The sequence below is a fragment of the Cucurbita pepo genome, chromosome 4 (assembly GCF_057944985.1).
Source record: "Cucurbita pepo subsp. pepo isolate OVF chromosome 4, ASM5794498v1, whole genome shotgun sequence".
Lineage (NCBI taxonomy): Eukaryota > Viridiplantae > Streptophyta > Magnoliopsida > Cucurbitales > Cucurbitaceae > Cucurbita > Cucurbita pepo.
In genome coordinates, this window is record NC_141801.1 from 2,729,559 (window position 1) to 2,751,366 (window position 21,808).

The 21,808-nt window shown below is 42.4% G+C and overlaps 3 protein-coding genes across 5 annotated transcripts; 1 reads left to right on the forward strand and 2 right to left on the reverse strand.

The window, feature by feature from the left end:
• Nucleotides 1-128: 128 nt before the first annotated feature.
• LOC111792213 (glyceraldehyde-3-phosphate dehydrogenase A, chloroplastic) lies at nucleotides 129-2,013 on the reverse strand. Of its 2 annotated transcripts, none has more exons than XM_023673558.2 (5): nucleotides 1,849-2,013; nucleotides 1,638-1,754; nucleotides 1,215-1,519; nucleotides 885-1,129; nucleotides 129-776 (listed from the first exon to the last, which is right to left on the reverse strand). In XM_023673558.2, exons 1-5 carry the CDS (start codon nucleotides 1,888-1,890, stop codon nucleotides 274-276), a joined length of 1,212 nt encoding a protein of 403 aa, XP_023529326.1. In that variant the 5' UTR covers nucleotides 1,891-2,013; the 3' UTR covers nucleotides 129-273. The 2 variants fall into 2 exon arrangements, with proteins under 2 accessions (XP_023529326.1, XP_023529325.1); XM_023673557.2 differs by having other exon boundaries at nucleotides 1,638-1,757.
• Nucleotides 2,014-5,673: 3,660 nt separating this feature from the next.
• Nucleotides 5,674-7,195, reverse strand: LOC111792671 (WD repeat-containing protein LWD1). The gene is made up of 2 exons (XM_023674223.2): nucleotides 6,063-7,195; nucleotides 5,674-5,866 (listed from the first exon to the last, which is right to left on the reverse strand). Exon 1 carries the CDS (start codon nucleotides 7,106-7,108, stop codon nucleotides 6,068-6,070), a length of 1,041 nt encoding a protein of 346 aa, XP_023529991.1. The 5' UTR covers nucleotides 7,109-7,195; the 3' UTR covers nucleotides 5,674-5,866; nucleotides 6,063-6,067.
• Nucleotides 7,196-8,339: 1,144 nt separating this feature from the next.
• On the forward strand, nucleotides 8,340-20,248 carry LOC111792670 (acetyl-coenzyme A synthetase, chloroplastic/glyoxysomal). 2 transcript variants are annotated; one of them, XM_087123106.1, is made up of 18 exons: nucleotides 8,340-8,795; nucleotides 8,890-9,036; nucleotides 10,184-10,339; nucleotides 10,435-10,557; nucleotides 10,624-10,792; nucleotides 12,118-12,200; nucleotides 12,598-12,699; nucleotides 12,789-12,877; nucleotides 12,965-13,055; nucleotides 14,283-14,396; nucleotides 15,530-15,606; nucleotides 15,823-15,901; nucleotides 16,933-17,001; nucleotides 17,080-17,255; nucleotides 17,361-17,417; nucleotides 17,497-17,587; nucleotides 18,997-19,095; nucleotides 19,828-20,009. In XM_087123106.1, the coding sequence occupies exons 1-18, from the start codon at nucleotides 8,619-8,621 to the stop codon at nucleotides 19,837-19,839; spliced, it is 1,911 nt and encodes a 636-aa protein (XP_086979232.1). In that variant the 5' UTR covers nucleotides 8,340-8,618; the 3' UTR covers nucleotides 19,840-20,009. The 2 variants fall into 2 exon arrangements, with proteins under 2 accessions (XP_086979232.1, XP_086979231.1); XM_087123105.1 differs by having other exon boundaries at nucleotides 8,342-8,795; nucleotides 19,872-20,248.
• Nucleotides 20,249-21,808: the final 1,560 nt, after the last annotated feature.

Here is a 21,808-nt window from a genome sequence, read left to right on the forward strand (position 1 = left end):
GGTGTCACTGTTCGACTAGAGCATAACTGAATTCGGTTTAGCATATCCTATAGAGCATGAAATCTCGAATGTATATTAATGAAATCTCGAATGAGACTCGACTCTTGGAACTTTATCACTCTGCATAGTTTTGTGGCATATATATTTATTGGATGGTGGGTAGTGGAAAATGGTTTTTCGTGTTCGCATTACAAATTTAAGGGAAAAATTAAGCAGAAATGCAGAAAACAAGCTGGAAATGTGGTTAGCTTAGAATGAGAAAACCACTCATGCTCATTTCCAGTTGTTGGCAACAATGTCAGCCAAATCAACAACCCGTTGAGAGTAACCCCACTCGTTATCATACCAAGCAATGACCTTCACCAAGTCATCTCCCATAACCATAGTCAACGAAGAGTCGACAGTCGAGGAGACGTCGGAGCATCTAAAATCGACCGAAACGAGGGGCTCGTCACAAACGGAGAGGATACCGTTGAGCTCCTTCTCGGCACTTTCCCGGAATGCAGCATTCACCTCTTCAGCAAAGGTCTTCTTAGAAACCTGGACAACAAGGTCAACAACAGAAACATTTGGAGTAGGCACACGAAGTGCAATCCCGTTAAGTTTTCCCTTAAGAGATGGAAGGACTAGAGCAACAGCTTTGGCTGCTCCTGTGGAGGTTGGGACAATGTTGAGTGCAGCAGCTCTTGCTCTCCTGAGGTCGCGGTGGCTGGCATCAAGTAGCCTCTGGTCACCAGTGTAGGAGTGAGTGGTCGTCATTGTTCCCTTGATGATACCTGCCATATATTTATACCAAATCCATCCATTCATAAACCCGAAATTTACCAGATTTTGTGCTAGAGCCTAAAGTTAAAGAATTTATGCTAGGATTCAGTCTGCATTACCAAACTTCTGGTCGAGGACCTTGACGAAAGGAGCTAGGCAATTGGTAGTGCAAGAAGCATTGCTGATGATAGGCTCGTCGTGACTGTAAGCATCGGCATTAACCCCGACAACATAGGTCGGAATGTCACCCTTCCCAGGTGCTGTAATTAGGACCTTCTTCGCTCCAGCCTCAATGTGCTTCCCTGCACCCTCTCTATCAACAAACACGCCAGTTCCTTCAATCACCAGGTCTATTCCCAAGTCCCTGCATTGTTATTTATCCATCCATTAATTTCTGATCTCATAGAAACAATGAATGGAAATTAGAAGCAAAGACTTTGAACACCCACTTCCAGGGAAGGTTGAGAGGATTGCGGTTGGAGACCACCTGGATGATCTTGCCATCGACTGAAATGGCCTCATCTCCGGCAGGCTTGACATCGGCTTCGAAGATGCCGAGGGTCGAGTCGTACTTGAGGAGGTGAGAAGCTTGCTTGACACCTCCACTGTCGTTGATGGCAACAACATCAAGTAGGGAATCCTTGCGACCATGCCAGCACCTCAAGAAATTCCTTCCAATCCTTCCAAACCCATTGATGGCTACCTTAAGCTTTGCTTCCACAATCCCTTTCTTGTATCCTCCGCTGCTTCCCACCTTCAAGAATTGAGTGGACGTAGGTTAGAATTGATTACTCCAAACAAAAGATTGCTAATCTCATGAAAATGCATACTGTTTCAAGAAGATGTCAAGCTTTTAAGGATAGGCAACTCACAGCAGAGGTTTGGAAGGCAATGACGGAAAGGAAATCATCGGAGGTTCGCCTCGCAAAGGGAAGACAGGTTGACGAGTTACGGAGCCCGGAGAATTCTCCAAATCCCTTTAGATTAGCCTGCTATATATGCAAAAGAATTTACTAATGTTTTCAAATGTAAAAGATTAACAGATTGCAGGGAAGGAATAGTACGAGTAATGCAGGAAGGAACCTGGAGAGATGGTTTGGCTACTGATAGAGTAGCCGTAGCCATGGTCGAGCGGAGGAAAGCAGCAGCAGCAGCAGCAGCAGGTGGTGAAAGAAGCAAATTGAAGCAGTAGAGAGATGGGAAACTGAGAAGGTTGTATATAATATTTCTTTGAATGGCTTTGAATGAATGATGAAGGCCAAGAGAGGATGAGATTATGGATAATAGCCTCTCACTCAATGAATGGCTGTGGTTACTCCTGTCTCTGTATCTTCTACTGTGTGATTTGTGATATTGTTTCAAATTTCTCCCCTCTCCCCTCCACTCCCTATGCTCTCATTTCCTACCAATTATAACTTACTTGCACATCCATCTGTGGGGCCAACCTCAAACCGTTCATGCCCTCTAACTCCTCACCCTTTTCTTTCTGAATCCAAGACGAGAAGTTTTAGGACACAGAATGTGAGATCCCACATCGGTGGAGAGAAGAACAAAATTGTCTTTATAAGGGTGTGGAAACCTCTCCCTAGCAGACGCGTTTTAAAACCTTAAGGGGACGATTGGAAGGGAAAGCCCAAAGATGATAATATCTGATAGCGGTGGGCTTGGACTGTTACACAGACAAAATGTGGGTCATAGATGGTTCCAACCGCATAATCTTGTGTGAGGGTTATCTAGGTGCTTCTAGTTTAGCTATGAGTAGAGACTTGGAAGCTTTCAATTGATTAGTACAAAATTTTTTGATAGATTAATGTGAAACAATAAGTTAAAAACGACTAAAAATATCTCAAGATAATTCATATATTGTTGTATCTATGGTAATATGACAATTGAGAAGATACTAGGAAATCGACATCCAATCTATATGTTAATCAAATGAGAGATTGTTGAGAATGTCCATGGTTGTAGAGGTGCTCGCTATGTCTCTAATGAGTCATATTTAGAATCGGTGAAACTAATTTAGTTAGATCATGATCGAATCTCTTATTAAAGCACTTGAAAAATCATTCCAAACAAGCCTATATTATTATATTGTTATATTGGTATGTCTTACACACTAATGCATATCAGTATCAATACACTTTACTCATCTCACATTAGAAGCTATATTGCTATTTATGCTTCATGTTATCTTGATATTGTTAAATTTAGGCACAATTGAAATTTTACTAAGTAGGTTCAAATTTTGCCTCTTCCACTTATTTCATACCCACTCGCTAAACAAGGAGTCAAGGGCATTGATATGGAAATGCAGGCACTTCCATCAGAAGGTGGAGCTAGGCATTGAATTATCATATAGTATGAGCTCCGTGTTATTCATTTGTCAACCCTCGGATGCCTAAGGCCGCACAATAATTTGTTTCCATAAGTTGATTTTTTTTTGTTACAATATGTAGTTAGATGAATGACTTGAACTTTTAAACTCTTAGTCAATGGTACAATAATAGTATAATGCTATTTATATCTTAGTTGAACAAAGACATTTTATTTTAAAACTCCATCCATCGTTGTTGTCGGGTATGAAAGATAATACATAAATGATATTTTATTTTAAAACTCTTAATACAAACGCACAAGTCCATGACATCGTTTTATGAATTATTTTAAATGAATGTTTCCGCATAAAAAGATCACGTCATACACATAGTAGTAGCTCTATCTCAGTAGAAAATTAGGGGTGTTACAAATTCTATCCCCCACGATAGAAAAGACCGTCTATTGACTCATTTCTTCAAGTTAAGTTAGCTTAACATATTCTACCCCAAAATACAATCAGTCCCTTGATCCACCATTCCCTTTATTCCACTATGGTAGCAAATTGTGCATAAATGGAAGTCCATGATTCAAAGGGGACTAGTCTACTTAAATTTTCAATATGCTTAGCAGATAAAATTTTATCACCAAGAGGAATTGTAAAGGATGTATAACAATTAAAAAATGTCTTGAACATAAAGGATGTGTAACCTTGGCACACCATTAATGGATTGAAAGACAACAGAAAGTTGACAACGAGCGACTAGTTTACCGAACAAGGAGTTAAGCAAGGGTATTGATGGAAGAACCTGAAGGAAGCTTGACTGAAAATGCCTTGTATTCAACTCTTCTGGTCGGAAGGGATTGCTGCCTAAAGTTTATTTTTGCCTTTAAGATCTTCTCTTAGCAATGTCACCATGAGCATGGTATCACCACTAGGACTGCAGTAGATATGTTATATGGCATTAGGGTGTAAGGTTTAAGTTGAGGAATCTCCTGTCAATGGGCCAGAAAATCTATATGAATGTTTCATTTGGTAGGGACTGTTACAATTTTCTAGTGTTTGAATCACAATGGCAATGCCATCACAAGATTCAAAGAAAGATTTCAATCTGTGTGAGCCATCAACCAGCAGCCAAATTGTGAATCATAGAAAAGATGTTGCTAATCTTCTTGAGTTAGCTTTCTAAACACAGAATTCAGGGGAATAAAAGGTAGAATGGGTGCTAGACTTTTGGTTGACTCCATAGCAAAAACTAACTCGAAGTGTCCACGACAGTTCGACAAAACGAAAATTCAAAACGACCATCGAACTAAAGCTGGTCAACTGAAAAAAAAAAAAAAAAACATGATCAAGTTAAAGCCAGCCATACCATTGTCACTCCAAAAATTAGATGTAAATGAAATGCTGGATTCTTTTTTGTTCTTGCATCCCTAAAAGCTAAACAGATAAGAACACAGGTAGATTACAGAGCTCTCTTGTAATCTATTTCACTATTGCATGTAAATAATGGCCTTAAATTCCATTTTGGTTCTTCTACGTAGTTACTTATTCCAAGAAAAAAGTTCATAAGGATCAAACCATTTACTCTCCTACCTTTTCTATGGAACAACACAGCTTACTATATAGCAATCTTCTTAAAAAGTGCAACATGTACCAAGGTGCAGAAGATCTAAGAGAATGCTAAGCCTGAGTAAGGAATGATATGATGGTGCACAATTCCTAATACCATAGAATCTAAAATCAGCAAATAAGAAAATTTAAATGTAAGTCTAAAATATCAATTATCAAACAAAATTGAAGTGTTTTGACATTAAAGATACAGAAAAGTCATGAGCAATAAGAAATCTTTCTTATTTTGTCATAATAAATGATTAATGTTACAAAGATGAGTAATTAAATCAAACAAAAAGGCTAACCTGTTTGTTCTGATTCAACTTTCAGCGTGAGAACTGGGAGAAAGGAAAAAGAATGAGAAAAGCAGATAATACCATGGAGGAGGATTGTGTAGATGGGTTCAGAGTCCTTTGATGGCGATAGCTTATAGGTTGGTACCGAAAAGACTCGAGCGAAGATTCAGATAGGAACAAGTCTTCCTTTTCATCCCTGTTCTTCAATTATAAGCCCTTCTACATCAAATCATATAAAAGTAAATTCTGTTGAAGTAAATACTTGGAAACACCTTAAAGCTTCATGTATTGGTGATCCCCTCACTTGAGGAAAATAAGGTGAAGACAGCACCTTGCACACCTGCAGGCTTTTCCCCACTGTTGATTAATGTTAAAATTTGTTGATGATAAACTTACATGACATACACTCATTGAATTGGTGGATGAGAAAAAAGGTAATCAAAGATCAGAAAAGATTGAATATCCTACCACTTTCTTACGAACTTCCAAGACGAATTCGAAACTTTTCACCTTTAGATAACATTTTCCCTCTTCTAAATTCTTGTCGTCGCATTCGTCGATGATAAGGTTATGTGCTTCGAACAATGGACTTAATTCTCATCAAGTTCCTCCCCATTCCAGAACAGAAAGTTAGCACACTTTAAATCCAGCAGAAACTTTGTATGGAAAGAAGGAATTTCCAAGTTGAGAGAAATGCACAAAATATTCATACTTCATAAGTGTTCGATAATATTTATCAGAAAAAGCATCAATATAGAAAGCACTATGAAGGATAAATCTAAATTCGAGTGTTGAATCAAGTTTCAAGAACATAGTTACATATGATGGTTCTCAGACATGACTATCTGTGTAGGTGAAGAACCAAAGCTAGGTGTTGCTGCATATACCAAAAGGAAATTTCGTTAAAAGAACAGAGTACAAACAGCTGAAGGCAAATTATGGGTTCATGGCGGAATTGTACAACAATTAGTAGTATGGCCAAAGTGTTGTTGCGTAAAGAAATGGAACGAACATGCTAGAACAAGTAGACCCCATTATGTTTTCTGGTAGAGAAGTTACATGGAATCACTCACATGGATCATACCCTCAGAATCTGAAGCTTAGTGGAAAAGGCAATCGCAACCCAGTCCGGTTGGGAAGAGGACCATTGCAGCTGCTCGATTTCTGCTCCAGCGGTGTAGGCAAGAATGGGATCGAGGCCACCTTCGACTGGTTGGCCCATGGACGACAAATCCCAAATCAAGGCCTGAGAATCATCCCCTGCAGTGCAAATGTGGCAAGAACTATGAGGCGCCCATGCAATGGCGTTCGCACTAGCTTGGTGCCTCTGTAACTCGACGACGGGGAGCGTCGGGAAGCGAATGTCAAGCACGACAACCTTGGCGCTGTCCATGATAATCGTGGCCATATATCTCGGGTCCTGCTTGTTCCAGCCTAGCCGAACCAATGGAGTGTCAGGCTCAGAACTCTCGTAGATGATGGTAGAGTGCTCCTTGTCACGCAAATCGAAGACGCGGACAGAACCATCGGCGGAAACGGAAGCAAATACACCAACACCGCCCCAAGCGATGTCATAAACCTCCTTATCATGAGCGATGAGTTGCGTGTCGACGGTCTCGCGTTCAATATCCCAAATGGTGCAGGTCGTGTCGATACTGGAGGTCCCGATGCGCTTTGGCTCAGCATCGTTCCAGTCAAAGGAGGTTAGAGGGCCACAAAACTCGCTGTTCTTGTTGCCATTAAGAAGACTCTTAAGCTCCACAGATGAAGGATCGTCTGAGATGCGCCATACGCGGAGAAAATCGCTGGAAGTGGCGAGAAGATCAGGGCGCTGGCACTCCTTGTCTGGAATGAAGATGGTCTTGGTGGGAGGATAGGGATGCTCAAAGGAGAGGTTAGGGTCGGACCGGATCTCGCCGCTGGAATCATCAAGCTGGACAATCTCCACCCTGTTGGGATACTGCTCCAGAAGACTAGCGATTGCCAGCCGGTACTTCTTGTCTCGCCGGACGCTCCAGTTCATCGCGTAGATGTGCCATGGCGCCTCATAGGTATAGATCTCAGACCGCTTCTGCTGCTCGTCGGAGCCATCTTGGTTGGCCTCACTGTTTGCACCCATCCGCCTCTCTCTCCGCCTCTCTCTCCGCCGTGAAAAGGCAGCGACCTGTTGTGATTGAACTGTGACGATGATCGGAACGAGTCAAACTGGAGTAGGAACTTGCTGAACCCTCCCGGCCACAACCAAATCCACCACAACATAAATTATTATTTATACAATATCCAATTATCCTATTTCCATTGGCCATCTTTTATTTTTATTTTTATTTTTATTATTTTCCTTTTAATAAATTATTTTTCAAATTTCAATTCATATCATAATTTGCACGCAACTCGACGACCTAGACCTAGCCACGGCTAAACCATCATCGGTGCCGTTGTAGATGTGTGGTTATTAACGGTGCCGTTGTAGATGTGTGGTTATTAACGAGATGCGACTGCTGTCATAGACCCTATCACCACTGATTCTATAATTAACAATTTTTTTTATGATTCAATCATAAATTTAATCTCTCTCGAGCCAATAAGAGGGATAAGGGTCGATGGTTTAAGTTTCGAAATCAGCACTTAAGTGAACCACTCATCTACTTATCTCTAAAATAGTAAATATATTGAATTAACCAATGGACAAACCCGTCACAAGTAAGAATTCATAACTCGCTTAGAATTAAGATACTAAATATTTCGTGATCCGAGCGATGTCCTTCCACTCGCCACTGATCAAAGCTCTAATGTACTAGTTGGCTTACTTGTTTGTTAGAGGACTAGTTGGGTCGATAGAGGTGGTTCAATCTAACCTTTGGATCGATGTTTGACATTTAGAATCAAATAATGTTGGTGTTGTATTAATGGGTGATGGTTTGCTGATACAGGAGGGAAGTTTTTTAAAAGCAACGGGAAGAATTGCTCAGATACCAGCAAGCGAGGCTTATTTAGGTCGCTGCGGATCCTTCGGCCATGAGAGGGTCTTTTGGCCGCCGTGTGAAGTTTAGCTTGCTTTAGCAACCATGTGATGATTCGACGTGCTGGTAGGTGTAGGAGCTGGGCGAAGTGGTAGTTAAGCTCTGGTGGTGATGCAAGTGCGCGGTGAGCGTAGTAGTCCCCTCGGGTGTGTCATGAACGCCCTAGCTAAACCCATTAACGCCCGAGGTGAAATTTCAGCTTCTAAAACATACAATGTGGTTCTCATACATCTTTTTGTCTCATCGAATAATATGTCCAATAAAACATACAACTTTTTGTCTTGTGTCTTGTTTCCATTTTTGTCTGTTCTATTTTGAGTATACGAAGCCGATTGATTACCCAAAAGTGACAGCTGAGTCGTGCTCGATTTCAAACCGGCAGTACGGTCAAGCTCCCCCAAACGAATGGTTCAAGCCGGCGCGTCTGATAATCGGCAGGACTCGTAATTGGTTCCGCCATAGAGACCAAACCGCTCCAAAAGCCCTTAATTATTTGAGAAACCGTTGCCATTCGGATGTGTTCCTCATTTTCTTCATCCCTTCCGCTACCATTGTCAATAGTTCTTCTTCTTTATTACTTCCTCTGTCAGAATCAGGGCCGACAAGGCGATGGCCGATATGGGTTTCCGGAATGTGATAGCATCCATGGATCCATTGGCTACCTCCCGTAAGATACCTCTGCTCAATGCCACTGCCATTGGGGAGTCTCCTGATACCCAAGATGATCATCTCATTATACCGGATCATCAATTCTCTTCCCGTGCTTGTATTTCCTCCCACGATCAGGTTCATTTCACTTAATTTCATTATCATTGATTCGTTTTTGTGCATGATCTCATCTGGGTTTGGTTTGCTTGTTTTGAATCTATTACTCTGTTAGTATTTGGAGATGTACAATAGGTCCGTTGATGACCCTTCTGGATTTTGGTCCGATATTGCGGCTTCTGAGTTCTTTTGGAAACAGAAATGGGATCAGAAAGTCTACTCTGAGAATCTTGATGTCCGGAAAGGTGAAATCAAGATAGAGGTGAGCCTCAATTCTCATGATCTTTGCTTTCAGGCTTGTTTAGTGTGAGATCCACATTGGTTGGGAAGGAGAACGAAACCTTCTTTATAAGGGTGTGGAAATCTCTTCCTAGTACTAGATGTGTTTTAAAAACGTTGAGGAAAAGCTTACCGAGGACAATATCTACTAGCGGTGGGCTTGAGCTGTTACAAATGGTATTAGAGCCATTGAGCGATGTGTCAATGAGGAAATTGAGCCCCGAATGGGGTGGACACGAGGCGGTGTGCCAGCAAGGACTTTAGGCCTTGTAGGGGTGGATTGTGAGATCCCACATCAGTTGGGGAGGAGAATGAAGCATTCTTTATAAGGGTGTGGAAACCTCTCCCTAGCAGACGGGGTCAGGGTGTCAGGGTGTCAGGGTGTGTAATCCCACATTGACTGGGTAGGAGAACAAACGATTCTTTATAAGGGTGTGGAAACCCTCTCCCTAGCTGATGGGGTTGGGGTGGAACGTGAGATTCCACATTGGTTGGGGAGGAGAACGAAACATTCTTTATAAGGGTGTGGAAACCTCTCCCTAGCAGATGGGGTCGGGGTGTGAAATCCCACATCGGTTGGGGAGGAGAACGTAACATTTTTTATAAGGGTGTAGAAACCTCTCCCTAGCAGACGGGGTCGGGGTGGATTGTGAGATCCCACATCAGTTGGGTAGGAGAACGAAACATTCTTTATAAGAGTGTGGAAACCTATCCCTAGCAGACGAGGTCGGGGTGTGAAATCCCACATCAGCTGGGGAGGAGAATGAAGCATTCTTTATAAGGGGTGTGGAAACCTCTCCCTAGCAGACATGGTCGGGGTGGATTGTGAGATCCCACATCGGTTGGGGAGGAAAACGAATCATTCTTTATAAGGGGTGTGGAAACCTCTCCCTAGCAGACGGGGTCGGGGTGGATTATGAGATCCCACATTGGTTGGGGAGGAGAACAAAACATTTATAAGGGTGTAGAAACTTCTTCCTAGCAAACTCGTTTTAAAAACCTTAAGAAAAAGTCCAAAGAAGACAATATCTGCTAGCGGTGAGCTTAGGCCGTTACACGTTTCGTTTATCATTAATTAGAACTAAAAGATCACTTATTTCTCTTTCTCCTTTCAATACTATTCCGACCAGTGGTTCAAAGGTGGAATCACCAACATTTGTTACAACTGTCTCGATAGAAACATTGAAGCTGGACTTGGGGCAAAGGTTGCTCTCTACTGGGAAGGAAACGAGCCTGGTTTTGATGCCTCCTTAACTTACACTCACCTTCTAAACAAAGTTTGTCAGGTTATTGTAAACTCCTTGTTTCTTCATAAACTCGAACAACCCACGAATTTTAATGCCACTTTTGGTCTGACTTTGAGCTTATCCATCTGCCAAAGCTAGCAAGCTTCTTGAAGGCTAATGGAGTCAGGAAAGGTGATGCTGTTGTGATTTATATGCCCATGCTAATGGAGCTTCCAATCGCCATGCTTGCCTGTGCTAGAATTGGTGCTATTCATTCGGTACTCATCAACTTCACTCCTTGTCCACCTACCTCGAATTCTCTTTGATTTTCTTTATTATTTCAGGTTGTTTTCGGGGGGTTTTCTTCAGAATCTCTTGCTCAAAGAATCATAGATTGTAAACCAAAAATTGTGATTACGTGCAATGCTGTTAAAAGGGGTTCTAAAGTTATCCATCTTAAAGACATTGTGGATGTTGCTCTCACAGATTCAGCACAAAATGGAGTCTCTGTAGGTGGGAACTTTGGAAGTTTACTGTTGTTGTTATAATTATACTTTCTGTATGTGTTTGCTTTGTGTTTATGAACCTTTGCAATGATATTTCTTTGTTGAAATCGTAATTTTCTGTTCGTATTCAGCTTTCTTTTGTAGGTATGTCGGGGAGGAGAACGAAACATTCTTTATAAGTGTGTGGAAACCTCTTCCTAGTAGACGCATTTTAAAAACCTTGAGGGGAAGTCCGAAAGGAAAAGCCCAGAACGGATAATATTTGCTAGCAGTGGGCTTGGGCTGTTACAAATGGTATCAGAGCTAGACACCGAGCGATGTGCCAGCGAGGAGGTTGAGCCCTGAAAGGGGGTGGACATGAGGCGGTGTGCTAGAAAGGACGTTGGGCCTTGAAGGGGGGTGGTTGGGGCTCCCACATCGATTGGAGAAGGGAACGAGTGCCAGCGAGGACGCTGGGCCTCAAAAGGGGGTGGATTGTGATATCTCACATCAGTTGGGGAGGAGAACGAAACATTCTTTATAAGGATGTGGAAACCTCTCCCTAGTAGATGCATTTTAAAAACCTTGAGGGGAAGCCCGAAAGGAAAAACCAAAGAGGATAATATCTTCCTGTAGTGGGCTTGGGCTGTTACAAATGGTATCAGAGCCAGACACTGGGCATTGTGCCAGCGAGGAGGATGAGCTCCGAAGGAGGTGGACATGAGGCGGTGTGTCAGAAAGGATGCTGGGCCCTGAAGGGGGGTGATTGGAGTCCCACATCGATTGGAGAAGGAAACGAGTGCCAACGAGGACACTGGGCCCCGAAGGGGGATGAATTCTGAGATCTCATATCGGTTGGGGAGGAGAACGAAACATTCTTTATAAGGGTGTGGAAACCTCTCCCTAGTAGACGCGTTTTAAAAACCTTGAGGGAAAACCCGAAAGGGAAAACCCAAAGAGAATAATATCTGCTAGTGGTGGGCTTGGGCTGTTACAAATGGTATCAGAGCCAGACACTAGGCGATGTTCTAGCGAGGAGACTGAGTTCCGAAAGGGGATGGACATGAGGCGGTGTGCCAAAAAGGATGTTGGGCCCTGAAGGGGGGTGATTGGAGTCCCACATCGATGGGAGAAGGAAACGAGTGCCAACGAGGACGTTGGGCCCCGAAGGGGGATGAATTCTAAGATCTCACATCGGTTGGAGAGGAGAACGAAACATTTTTTATAAGGGTGTGGAAACCTCTCCCTAGTAGACGCGTTTTAAAAACCTCAACGGGAAGCCCGAAAGCGAAAACCCAAAGAGGACAATATCTGCTATTTCTTCCTTGTAACCTCTTTCATCTCTTCCTGCAGCAACGTGCCTTACGTATGAGAACGAGTCAGCACTAAAGAGAGAATCCACTAAATGGAAGGAAGGGAGGGATATATGGTGGCAGGTTTGCATATCCTACTTCATGCTAATTCAAATATTATGTTCTGTTCAATGCCCCTTGTTTCCTGTTGATATATGTATTTGCTGCATGCTATCAACATGTATAACCAAATGTATATTTATACCGCTAATGATGAAATATACAAAAAGGGCCTCGAGGTATCTCGGAACCCTTCCTCCCTCACAAGACGAGGGAAACCTGTAGTTACCGATCTACTTGGTATTCTTGACGAAGCCTATATATACCCACATAAAGTGGGGAGACCCCTTAAAGCAACCAGCGAGCATGGCTAGGTTGATAGCATAGGGTTAAAGAAAAGACCAATATGAAAAGACGTATCGCGTAACCGTCCTCTGGAAATGAACTGAATGCTGTACTCGATTGGTTGTAATGTCTGCAGGATGCTGTCTCAACATATCCAACCACATGTACAGTGGAGTGGGTTGATGCAGAGGATCCACTTTTCCTGCTTTATACTAGCGGGAGTACAGGAAAGCCAAAGGTAAACAGGAAAGCCAAAGGTAAACCTTTTCCATCATTTAGAGCTGCTTTTCTACTTTGACCCGAACAATCGTAGTTCGAGTTTTGTAGGGTGTTCTTCATACAACTGGAGGATACATGGTGTATACAGCAACGACATTCAAGTATGCATTTGATTACAAACCGTCTGATGTGTACTGGTATTTCCGAAACTTAGATCAACCGTAACGTCCTTCGATGTACATTTATGTTTACGGTTTCATGACGTATCGTTCGCCTGATTTTAGGTGTACAGCTGACTGTGGTTGGATCACTGGGCACAGTTATGTCACGTATGGACCTTTACTCAATGGAGCTAGTGTTGTTGTTTATGAAGGGGTAATGATTGTCCATTTCATTTTTCTTTTTCCTTTGATGTTTGCAATTTGTGTCTAACAAGTGTCGAAGTGTTTGTCGGATATAGACACGCTAGCCAAACTAAAGTGTATGTGCTTTTTAAAATGAATGTAAGACAACCTCGGTTCGTGCGAGATGGCAGAACCATTCTGGGCTAAGGTTTGGTTTCATGGTGGGCTAGGCTTTGGAGAGTAGTGTGAATTTCTTTCTGTCATAGAATTTTGTAACGGCTTAAGCCCACCGTTAGCAGATATTGTCCTCTTTAGACTTTCCCTTTCGGGCGTCCCCTCAAAGTTTTTAAAACTCGTCTGCTAAGGAGAACTTTTCACACCCTTAGAAAGGGTGTTCCATTCTCCTCCCAACCGAGGTGGGATCTCACAATTCACTCCCTTCAGGGCTCAGCGTCCTCGCTGGTACTCGTTCCTTTCTCCAATCGATGTGGGACCCCACCAAATCCACCCACCTTCGAGGCCCAGTGTCCTTATTGGCACACCCCCTCGTGTCTACCCCCTTCGGGGAACAGCCTCTTTACTGGCACATCGCCCGGTGACTGGATCTGATACCATTTGTAACGGCCCAAGCCCACCACTAGCAAATATTGTCTTCTTTATACTTTCCTTTTCGGGCTTCCACTAAAAGATTTTAAAATGCATCTGGTAGGGAGTTTCACACCCTTATAAAGGGTGTTTGATTCTCCTCCCAACCGATGTGGGATCTCACAATCCACTCCCCTTCAGGGCCCAGAATCCTTGTTGGCACTCGTTCCTTTCTCCAATCGATGTGAGACCCCACCAAATCCACCCACCTTCAGGGCCCAGCGTCCTTACTGGCACACCACATCGTGTCTACCCCCTTCGGGGAACAGCCTCCTCGCTGGCACATCGCCCGGTGTCTGGCTTTGATACCATTTGTAACGGCCCAAGCCCACCGCTAGTAGATATTGTCCTCTTTCTTTCCCTTTCGGGCTTCCCCTCAAGGTTTTTAAAACGCGTCTGCTAGGGAGAGGTTTCCACACCCTTATAAAGGGTATTTCGTTCTCCTCCCCAACCGACGTGGGATATCACAAATAAAAATGCTCAGTTTTGGTCGAGTGTTAGGAGTCATTATATGTTGTATGCTTGTTTCTACTTACTAACATTACATATGTTCTGTTTGCACCTACAAAATGATTAGAAGTTTTGACAAAAAACTGTGTCTTTCCTGCTGCAGGCCCCAAATTATCCCGATCCTGGACGTTGTTGGGACATAGTTGATAAGTATAAGGTGACAATATTCTATACCGCTCCAACATTAGTACGGTCCCTCATGCGTGAAGGGAACGAGGTACGTCGTGGTTCTAATCTTATATTCCTAAATGTTGTTGAGTCGATGACATTGTAAGAACATCTAACATGTGATTTCGCGAGGTGAATATCGATCCTTTTTAGTATTTTCCATTTTTCGGATATTTCGAAAGTTGAAAGTTGTAAGTACTTTAGAAAATATACTTGGGAGATGAGGATGTAACGGCCGAAGCCCCCCGCTAGCAGATATTGTCCTCTTTGGGTTTTCTCTTTCGGGCTTCCCCTCAAAGTTTTTAAAACGCGTCTGCTAGAGAGAAGTTTCCACTCTTATAAAGAATACTTTGTTCTCCTCTGCCACCGATGTGGGATCTCACAATCCACTCCCCTTTGGGGCCCTGCATCATTGCTGACATTCGTTCTCTTCTCCAATTGATGTGGGACCCCCAATTCACCCCCCTTCGGGGCCTAGCGTCCTTGCTGGCACACCGCCTCGTGTCCACCCCCTTCGAGGTCAGCCTCCTCACTGGCACATCGCTCGGTGTCTGACTCTGATACCATTTGTAACGGCCAAGTCCACCGCTAGCAGAAATTGTCCTCTTTGGGCTTTCCCTTTCGGGCTTCCCCTTAAGGTTATATGTCTGATAGGGAGAGGTTTCCACACCCTTATAAAGAATACTTCGTTCTCCTCCTCAACCGATGTGGGATCTCACAATTCAATTAGGAGGTCCCACATCAATTGGAGAAGAGAACGAGTGCCAGCAAGAACGCTGGGCCCTAGAGGGGGGTGGATTATGAGATCCCCACATCAGTTGGGGAGGAGATCGAAACTTTCTTTATAAGGATGTGGAAACCTCTCCTTAGCAGACGCGTTTTAAAAACCTTGAGGAGAAGCCTGAAAGGAAAAACCCAAAGAGGACAATATCTGCTATCAATAGGCTTGAGCCGTTACACGATGTGAGGAAATATTTGTCTTAAATGCATCTCTATAATCTTTGATCACTTGGGTTACTTTTTTTTGTCTTATATTTTTTCTTTCCCAATAACATTTAGCTTTTATTATGGCTAAGCTTTGAGTTCTAATCTTCCTACGCCCCTATGAGACTTTGCTCATGATCTTCACTAAATATTACATAAATAGTATGCTGACTACTCTAGAAAATCCTCTTCCTGCAGCATGTTACTCGCTACTCCCGAAAATCCTTACGGGTTCTTGGAAGCGTGGGCGAGCCAATCAATCCCAGTGCATGGAGGTTTGACTACTACGATGTCTCGGGATCTTGAGTCATTTTCTCTCCTTGACTTGTATCAGTAGAGCGTTCTTCATCTAAAGACTTTGAATATCATGAACTTGTCTAAATCAAACTATGATTGTTGATTCACGAATTATCTTAATATTTTAGCCTCGAAGACAACTTTCGTTTTGTTTCGATTAAAAGATGCGTAAAATGCTCGTTGATTTCTTGTAGGTGGTTCTTCGATGTCGTTGGAGAGTCGAGGTGTCCTATATCGGACACATGGTGGCAAACGGAAACTGGTGGTTTCATGGTATATATTTCTTTTACCATAAGAAATGGCTTATGGTATTATATTTTGATAAGCCTTTAGGTTAATAATTCATTGATGTTTACAACTAATAATACTAGTTTCACAGTTTTATGTTAAGTTTATCTACAAAGAATAATTACAAAAAGAGTTCCATTTGTAAGAGCGGAACTTCACCATTAGCCGATATTGTCCTATTTGGAATTTTCTTTCTGGGCTTCCCCTCAAGGTTTCTAAAACGTGTCTGCTAGGGGAGGTTTCCACACCCTTACAAAGAATGTTTCGTTCCCCTCTCCAACCGATGTGGGATCTCACTACCCTTATAAGGGTGTGGAGAGGAGAACGAACCATTTCTTACAAGGGTGTGGAAACCTCTCCCTAGCATACGCGTTTTAAAAAACCTTGAAGGGAAGCCCGGAAGGGAAAGCCCAAAGAGGACAATATCTACTAACGGTGGCTTGGGTTGTTACAAATGGTATCAGAGCCAGATATCGGGCGATGAGCTAGCGAGTACACTGGGTCCCCAAGGGGGTGGATTGTGAGATCCCACATTGGTTGAAGAGAAGAACGAAGCATTACTTATAAGGGTGTGGAAACATCTCCCTAGCAGACGTGTTTTAAAATCTTGAAGGGAAGGCAAAGCCCAAAGCGGACAATATCTGCTAGGGAGAGGTTTCGTTCCCCTCTCCAACCGATGTGGGATCTCACTACCCTTAGAGTGTGGAGAAAAGAACAAAGCATTCCTTATAAGGGTGTGGAAACCTCTCTCTAGCAGACACATTTTAAAATCTTGAAGGGAAGCCTGGAAGGGACAGCCCAAAGAGGACAATATCTGTTAGTTGTGGGCTTAGACTGTTACAAATAGCATCAGAGTTAGACATCGGGCGATGAACCAACGAGGACGGTGGCCTCCGAGGGGGTGGATTGTGAGATCCCACATTGGTTGGAGGAGTCAAAACATTCCTTATAAGGGTGTGGAAACCTCTCCCTAACAGACACCGTTATGTTGCAAGTAACTAAGATTTTTCTGGCAGATAACTCCATTACCAGGTGCATGGCCTCAGAAGCCAGGCTCTGCTACTTTTCCCTTTTTTGGAGTTGAGGTATGTAAACATACACGAGCAGCAGCTACCTTTTCAACATTTCATCCTTACATTTACCCCCACAAATGATCAATGCAGCCCGTACTGGTGGATGAAAAAGGTAATGAAATTAAAGGTGAATGCAGTGGATATCTATGCTTGAAAAGCTCATGGCCTTCAGCATTTAGAACTCTTTACAATGATCAAGAAAGATATGAAACAACCTACTTCAAGCCATTCCCTGGCTATTACTTTACTGGCGATGGCTGCACCAGGTAAATCAAGGCGCTCGATCTCATGTCTGTCATGGTACCGATCGATGCGTCCTAGAGTTCGAACTCATTGAGTTTAAAAACTAAGTAATGTACTCTATCTTCAAGGGATAAGGATGGATACTACTGGCTTACTGGAAGAGTTGATGATGTTATCAATGTCAGGTTTGTTGGTGTTTCTTCTTTAAGCCATATGGTTAGAACTATCCATGTATCTTTGTGGTATGATCGTTATGTTTTGCAGTGGGCATCGTATTGGCACAGCAGAAGTGGAATCTGCTTTAGTTTCACATCCCCAATGTGCCGAAGCGGCTGTAGTTGGTATCGAGCACGAGGTAGGTTTGTTGGTTTCGATTTGTTAGTTGGCGGTGAGCATAAATGATGGACGTAACCCATTTGCTTGGTGCGTTTGAATTTTTTTGTGAGATCCCACCTCAGTTGGAGAGGGGAACGAAGCATTTCTTATATGGGTGTGGAAACCTTTCCCTAGTAGACCTGTTTTAAAACTGTGAGGCTGACGATGGTACGTAACAGGGCAAAGCGGACAATATTTGTTAGCGGTGGGCTTGAACTGTTACAAATGGTATCAAAGCTAGACAAGACACCAGACTGTGTGCCAACGAGGATGTTGAGCCCCAAGGAGGGTGGATTGTGAGATCCCACATTGATTAGAGAGGGGAACGAAGCATTCCTTATAAGGTTGTGGAAACCTCTCCCTAATAGACGCATTTTAAAACCGTGAGGCTGGCGGTTATACATAACGGACCAAAGCGGAAAATATTTGCTAACGGTGAGCTTGGACTGTTACAAATGATATCAGAGCTAAGCATCGGACGCCAGTGAGGACACTGGGCCCCAAAGGGGATGGATTGTGAGATCCCACATCGGTTGGAGTGGGGAACGAAGCATTTCTTATATGGGTGTGGAAACCTTTCCCTAGTAGACATGTTTTAAAACTGTGAGGCTGATAGTTATACGTAACAGGCCAAAGCGAACAATATTTGTTAACGGTGGGCTTGGGCTATTACAAATGGTATCAGAGCCTGACATCGGATTGTGTGCCAATGAGGACGTTGGGCTCCAAGGGGGGAGGGTGGATTGTGAGATCCCACATCGGTTGGAGAGGGGAACGAAGCATTTCTTATAAGGGTGCGGAAACCTCTCCCTAATAGACACGTTTTAAAACCGTGAGGCTGACGGCTATACATAATGGGCCAAAGCGAAAAATATCTGCCAGCGGTGAGCTTGGGCTATTACAAATGGTATTAGAGCCAGACACTGAGCGGTGTGCTAGCGAGGATGCTGGGCCCCAAGGGGGGTGGATTGTGAGATCCTACATCGGTTGGAAAAGGGAACGAAACATTTCTTATATGGGTGTGGAAACCTTTCCTTAGTAGACGCGTTTTAAAACCGTGAGGCTGACAGTGATACGTAACGGGCCAAAGCGGACAATATTTGCTAGTGGAGGACTTGGGCTGTCACAAATGGTATCAAGTCAGACACCGGACAATGACGCAAGGACGTTGGGCCCCAAGGGGGGTGGATTGTGAGATCCCACATTAGTTGGAGATGGTAACGAAGCATTCCTTATGAGGTGTGAAAACCTCTCCTTAGTAGACGCATTTTAAAACCGTGAGGCTGACGACGATACATAACGGACAAAAACGGACAATATTTATTAGCGGTGGACTTGGACTCTTACATTTTTTTTTTATCTATTTGGTACATATGCTTTTGCTTGCAGGTGAAAGGACAAGGGATTTATGCATTTGTGACTCTAGTGGATGGTGTTTCTTATAGTGAAGAGCTAAGAAAAAGCCTTATTCTCACGGTTAGAAACCAGGTCAGTCCATTATTTGTGTACCACAAGATTCCATAACCCTTTTAATGAGTGCCAGCGAGATACTGGCCAGCGAGACGCTGGCACTCGGAGGGGAGTGGATTGTGAGATCCCACATTAGTTGGAGATAGAAACGAAGCATTCATTATGAGAGTGTAGAAACCTCTCCCTAGCTTTTAAAAACCTCGAGGGGAATCCCGGAAGGGAAAGCTCAAAGAGGACAATATCTGCTAACTATGGACTATCAGAGCCAGACATCAGGCGATGTGCCTGCGAGGATGTTGGGCCTCCAAAGGAGTGGATTGTGAGATCCCACATCTTCAGAGAGGGGAACGAGTGTCACAAGGACACTATGCCCCGAAGGGGGTGGATTATGAGATCCCACATCAGCTAGAGAGGGGAACGAAACATTTTTTACAAGGGTGTGGAAACCTCTCCCTAGCAGACGCATTTTAAAAGCCTTGAGAGGAAGCCCGAAAGGGAAAACCCAAAGAAGATGACAATATCTGTTAGCGGTGGGCTTGAGCTGTTACAAATGGTATTAGAGCCGGACATTGGACGACGTGTCAGCGAGGACGTGTTGGGCCTCCTAGAGGGTGGATTGTGAGATCCCACATCAGCTGGAGAGGGGAACGAAACATTCTTTATTAGGGTGTGGAAACCTCTTCCTAGCCGACGCGTTTTAAAAATCTAGCCCGAAAAGGAAAGCCTAAAGAGGATGACAATATATGCTAGCGATGGGCTTGAGCTGTTACGGGTTCTCTCTCATCCGTTTTCAGATAGGAGCATTTGCAGCACCTGACAAAATCCATTGGGCGTCTGGACTTCCAAAAACAAGGAGTGGTAAAATAATGAGAAGGATTCTGAGGAAAATTGCGTCGAAGCAGCTAGATGAACTTGGAGACACTAGCACTCTAGCAGATCCTGATGTGGTTCATCAGCTCATCAGCCTTGCTGATCGCTGAATGTCACTATTACTAATGATATTAAAAAGTATTCAAACTTATACTCATCTTCAACCTACCTTATGCATACAATATTGAGTTAAGTTCATCAAAACTCGTCTTTCCTGACATCGTTACTAATTTGATATCGAGTTGAATTCTATTGTTCTATCATTGACCTCTTAAATATAAAATGATGAGCTATTTCTGTACTTCGTTCTATCACGACGGATATCATACTTTGTTTGTATATTTAAAATGTGGTACTAACGGTTCTATCTATTTATACCATTTGATATCTCATTGGTATCTTTGAAAATTCTGATGGGTAAAATCGTAATAACGAAGTCTTCAATTTATAACCGATTTATCCCGTTAGTTCATTTTGTTCCTTATTTTTTAGAATTTGGCTAGAAATTCAAAGGTTTTGTTACTAACGACAAAACTTATGGTAGAGAAATGACGAGAAACCCAATATAATTTGATATATCACTGGTATTTCTAAAAATTTTGAAGGGTAAAATTGTAATAACAAAGTCTTTAATATTTAAAAATCACCCGTGAGTTCATTTGTCCTTATTTTCTTAGAACTTTAGCTAAAAATTCAAAGGTTATTGTAGAGAAATGACGAGAAACCGAACATAATTTGATATATCACTGGTATCTCTAAAAATTCTGAAGGGTAAAATCGTAATAAAAAAGTTTTCGATTTATAATCTTGGAATTTGGCTAGAAATTCAAAAATTTTATTACTAACGACGAAACTCATTGTAAAGAAACGACAAGAAACCCAACATAATTCCCAGAAACCAAAATCTAAACCGCCATCAAAACAAGACCTAAAAAATCAAGACGAGATTCAAATATTTTGTAATATTTGCAAGGCCCGAGAGTTATTGCTACAAATGAAAAGATTTAGAAATGGTACAATGAATCGATGAATTTTCTGTAAGATTGACATATTTTCGGATCTACATCTGACAGTGACCGATCTCATTGAATAATTTGTCAGACGGGAAGAAAATGGATGAGATACGAAACCAATAGACTATTAGTTGGGACAACCATTAGGCAGCCAGAAAGTGTGGTGCCATAAAAACCTATATATTTGCCTGTTATTAATGGCAAACTACTGAAAAATAACCTTGGCTTAAGAAGAACTCGGTACTGAGTATGCTCAAATCCATAGCCCACCGTTGAACATTGTCCAGCCTGCATACCATTGTTATATTTAATTTTCAAGTTTTTTAAATTTAGTTTCGGTTTCGTTCTTGAGATTTCGATAAAAAAATAATACCTCTGCGGTAAGCATGAACTCCTGCGATGCAGTTGAGAATGTGACTCGTGAAACCATAGTAGTAATATAAACTGTCATACAAAAACGAGTTAATAGAAACATATACAATCACGCGAAGAACTCAATCAACCTAACCTGTATGGTTTAGATTAGGTTATCAGTGTATTTATCGTTAGATTGGTTTGAGTTCATTAGGGTTCTTTAGATTTTTAAAAATTCAACCCAAATAAACACCATTGTAGAGGGTCGGGATTCTTAATACCTGACCTATATGATTTAGATTATATTATCGACGTATTTATGGTTAGATTGGTTTGAGCTCATTAGGGTTCTTTGATTTTAAAAAATTCTAATCCAAATAAACTCAACCCAAATATTTTTATTAGGGTTTCTTCGTGTTTGAAAAATTACGATCCACCCACATATTTTCCTAAGAGTTTTTTGATGTTTAAAAGATTTCGTTTCTTGGTGTCTA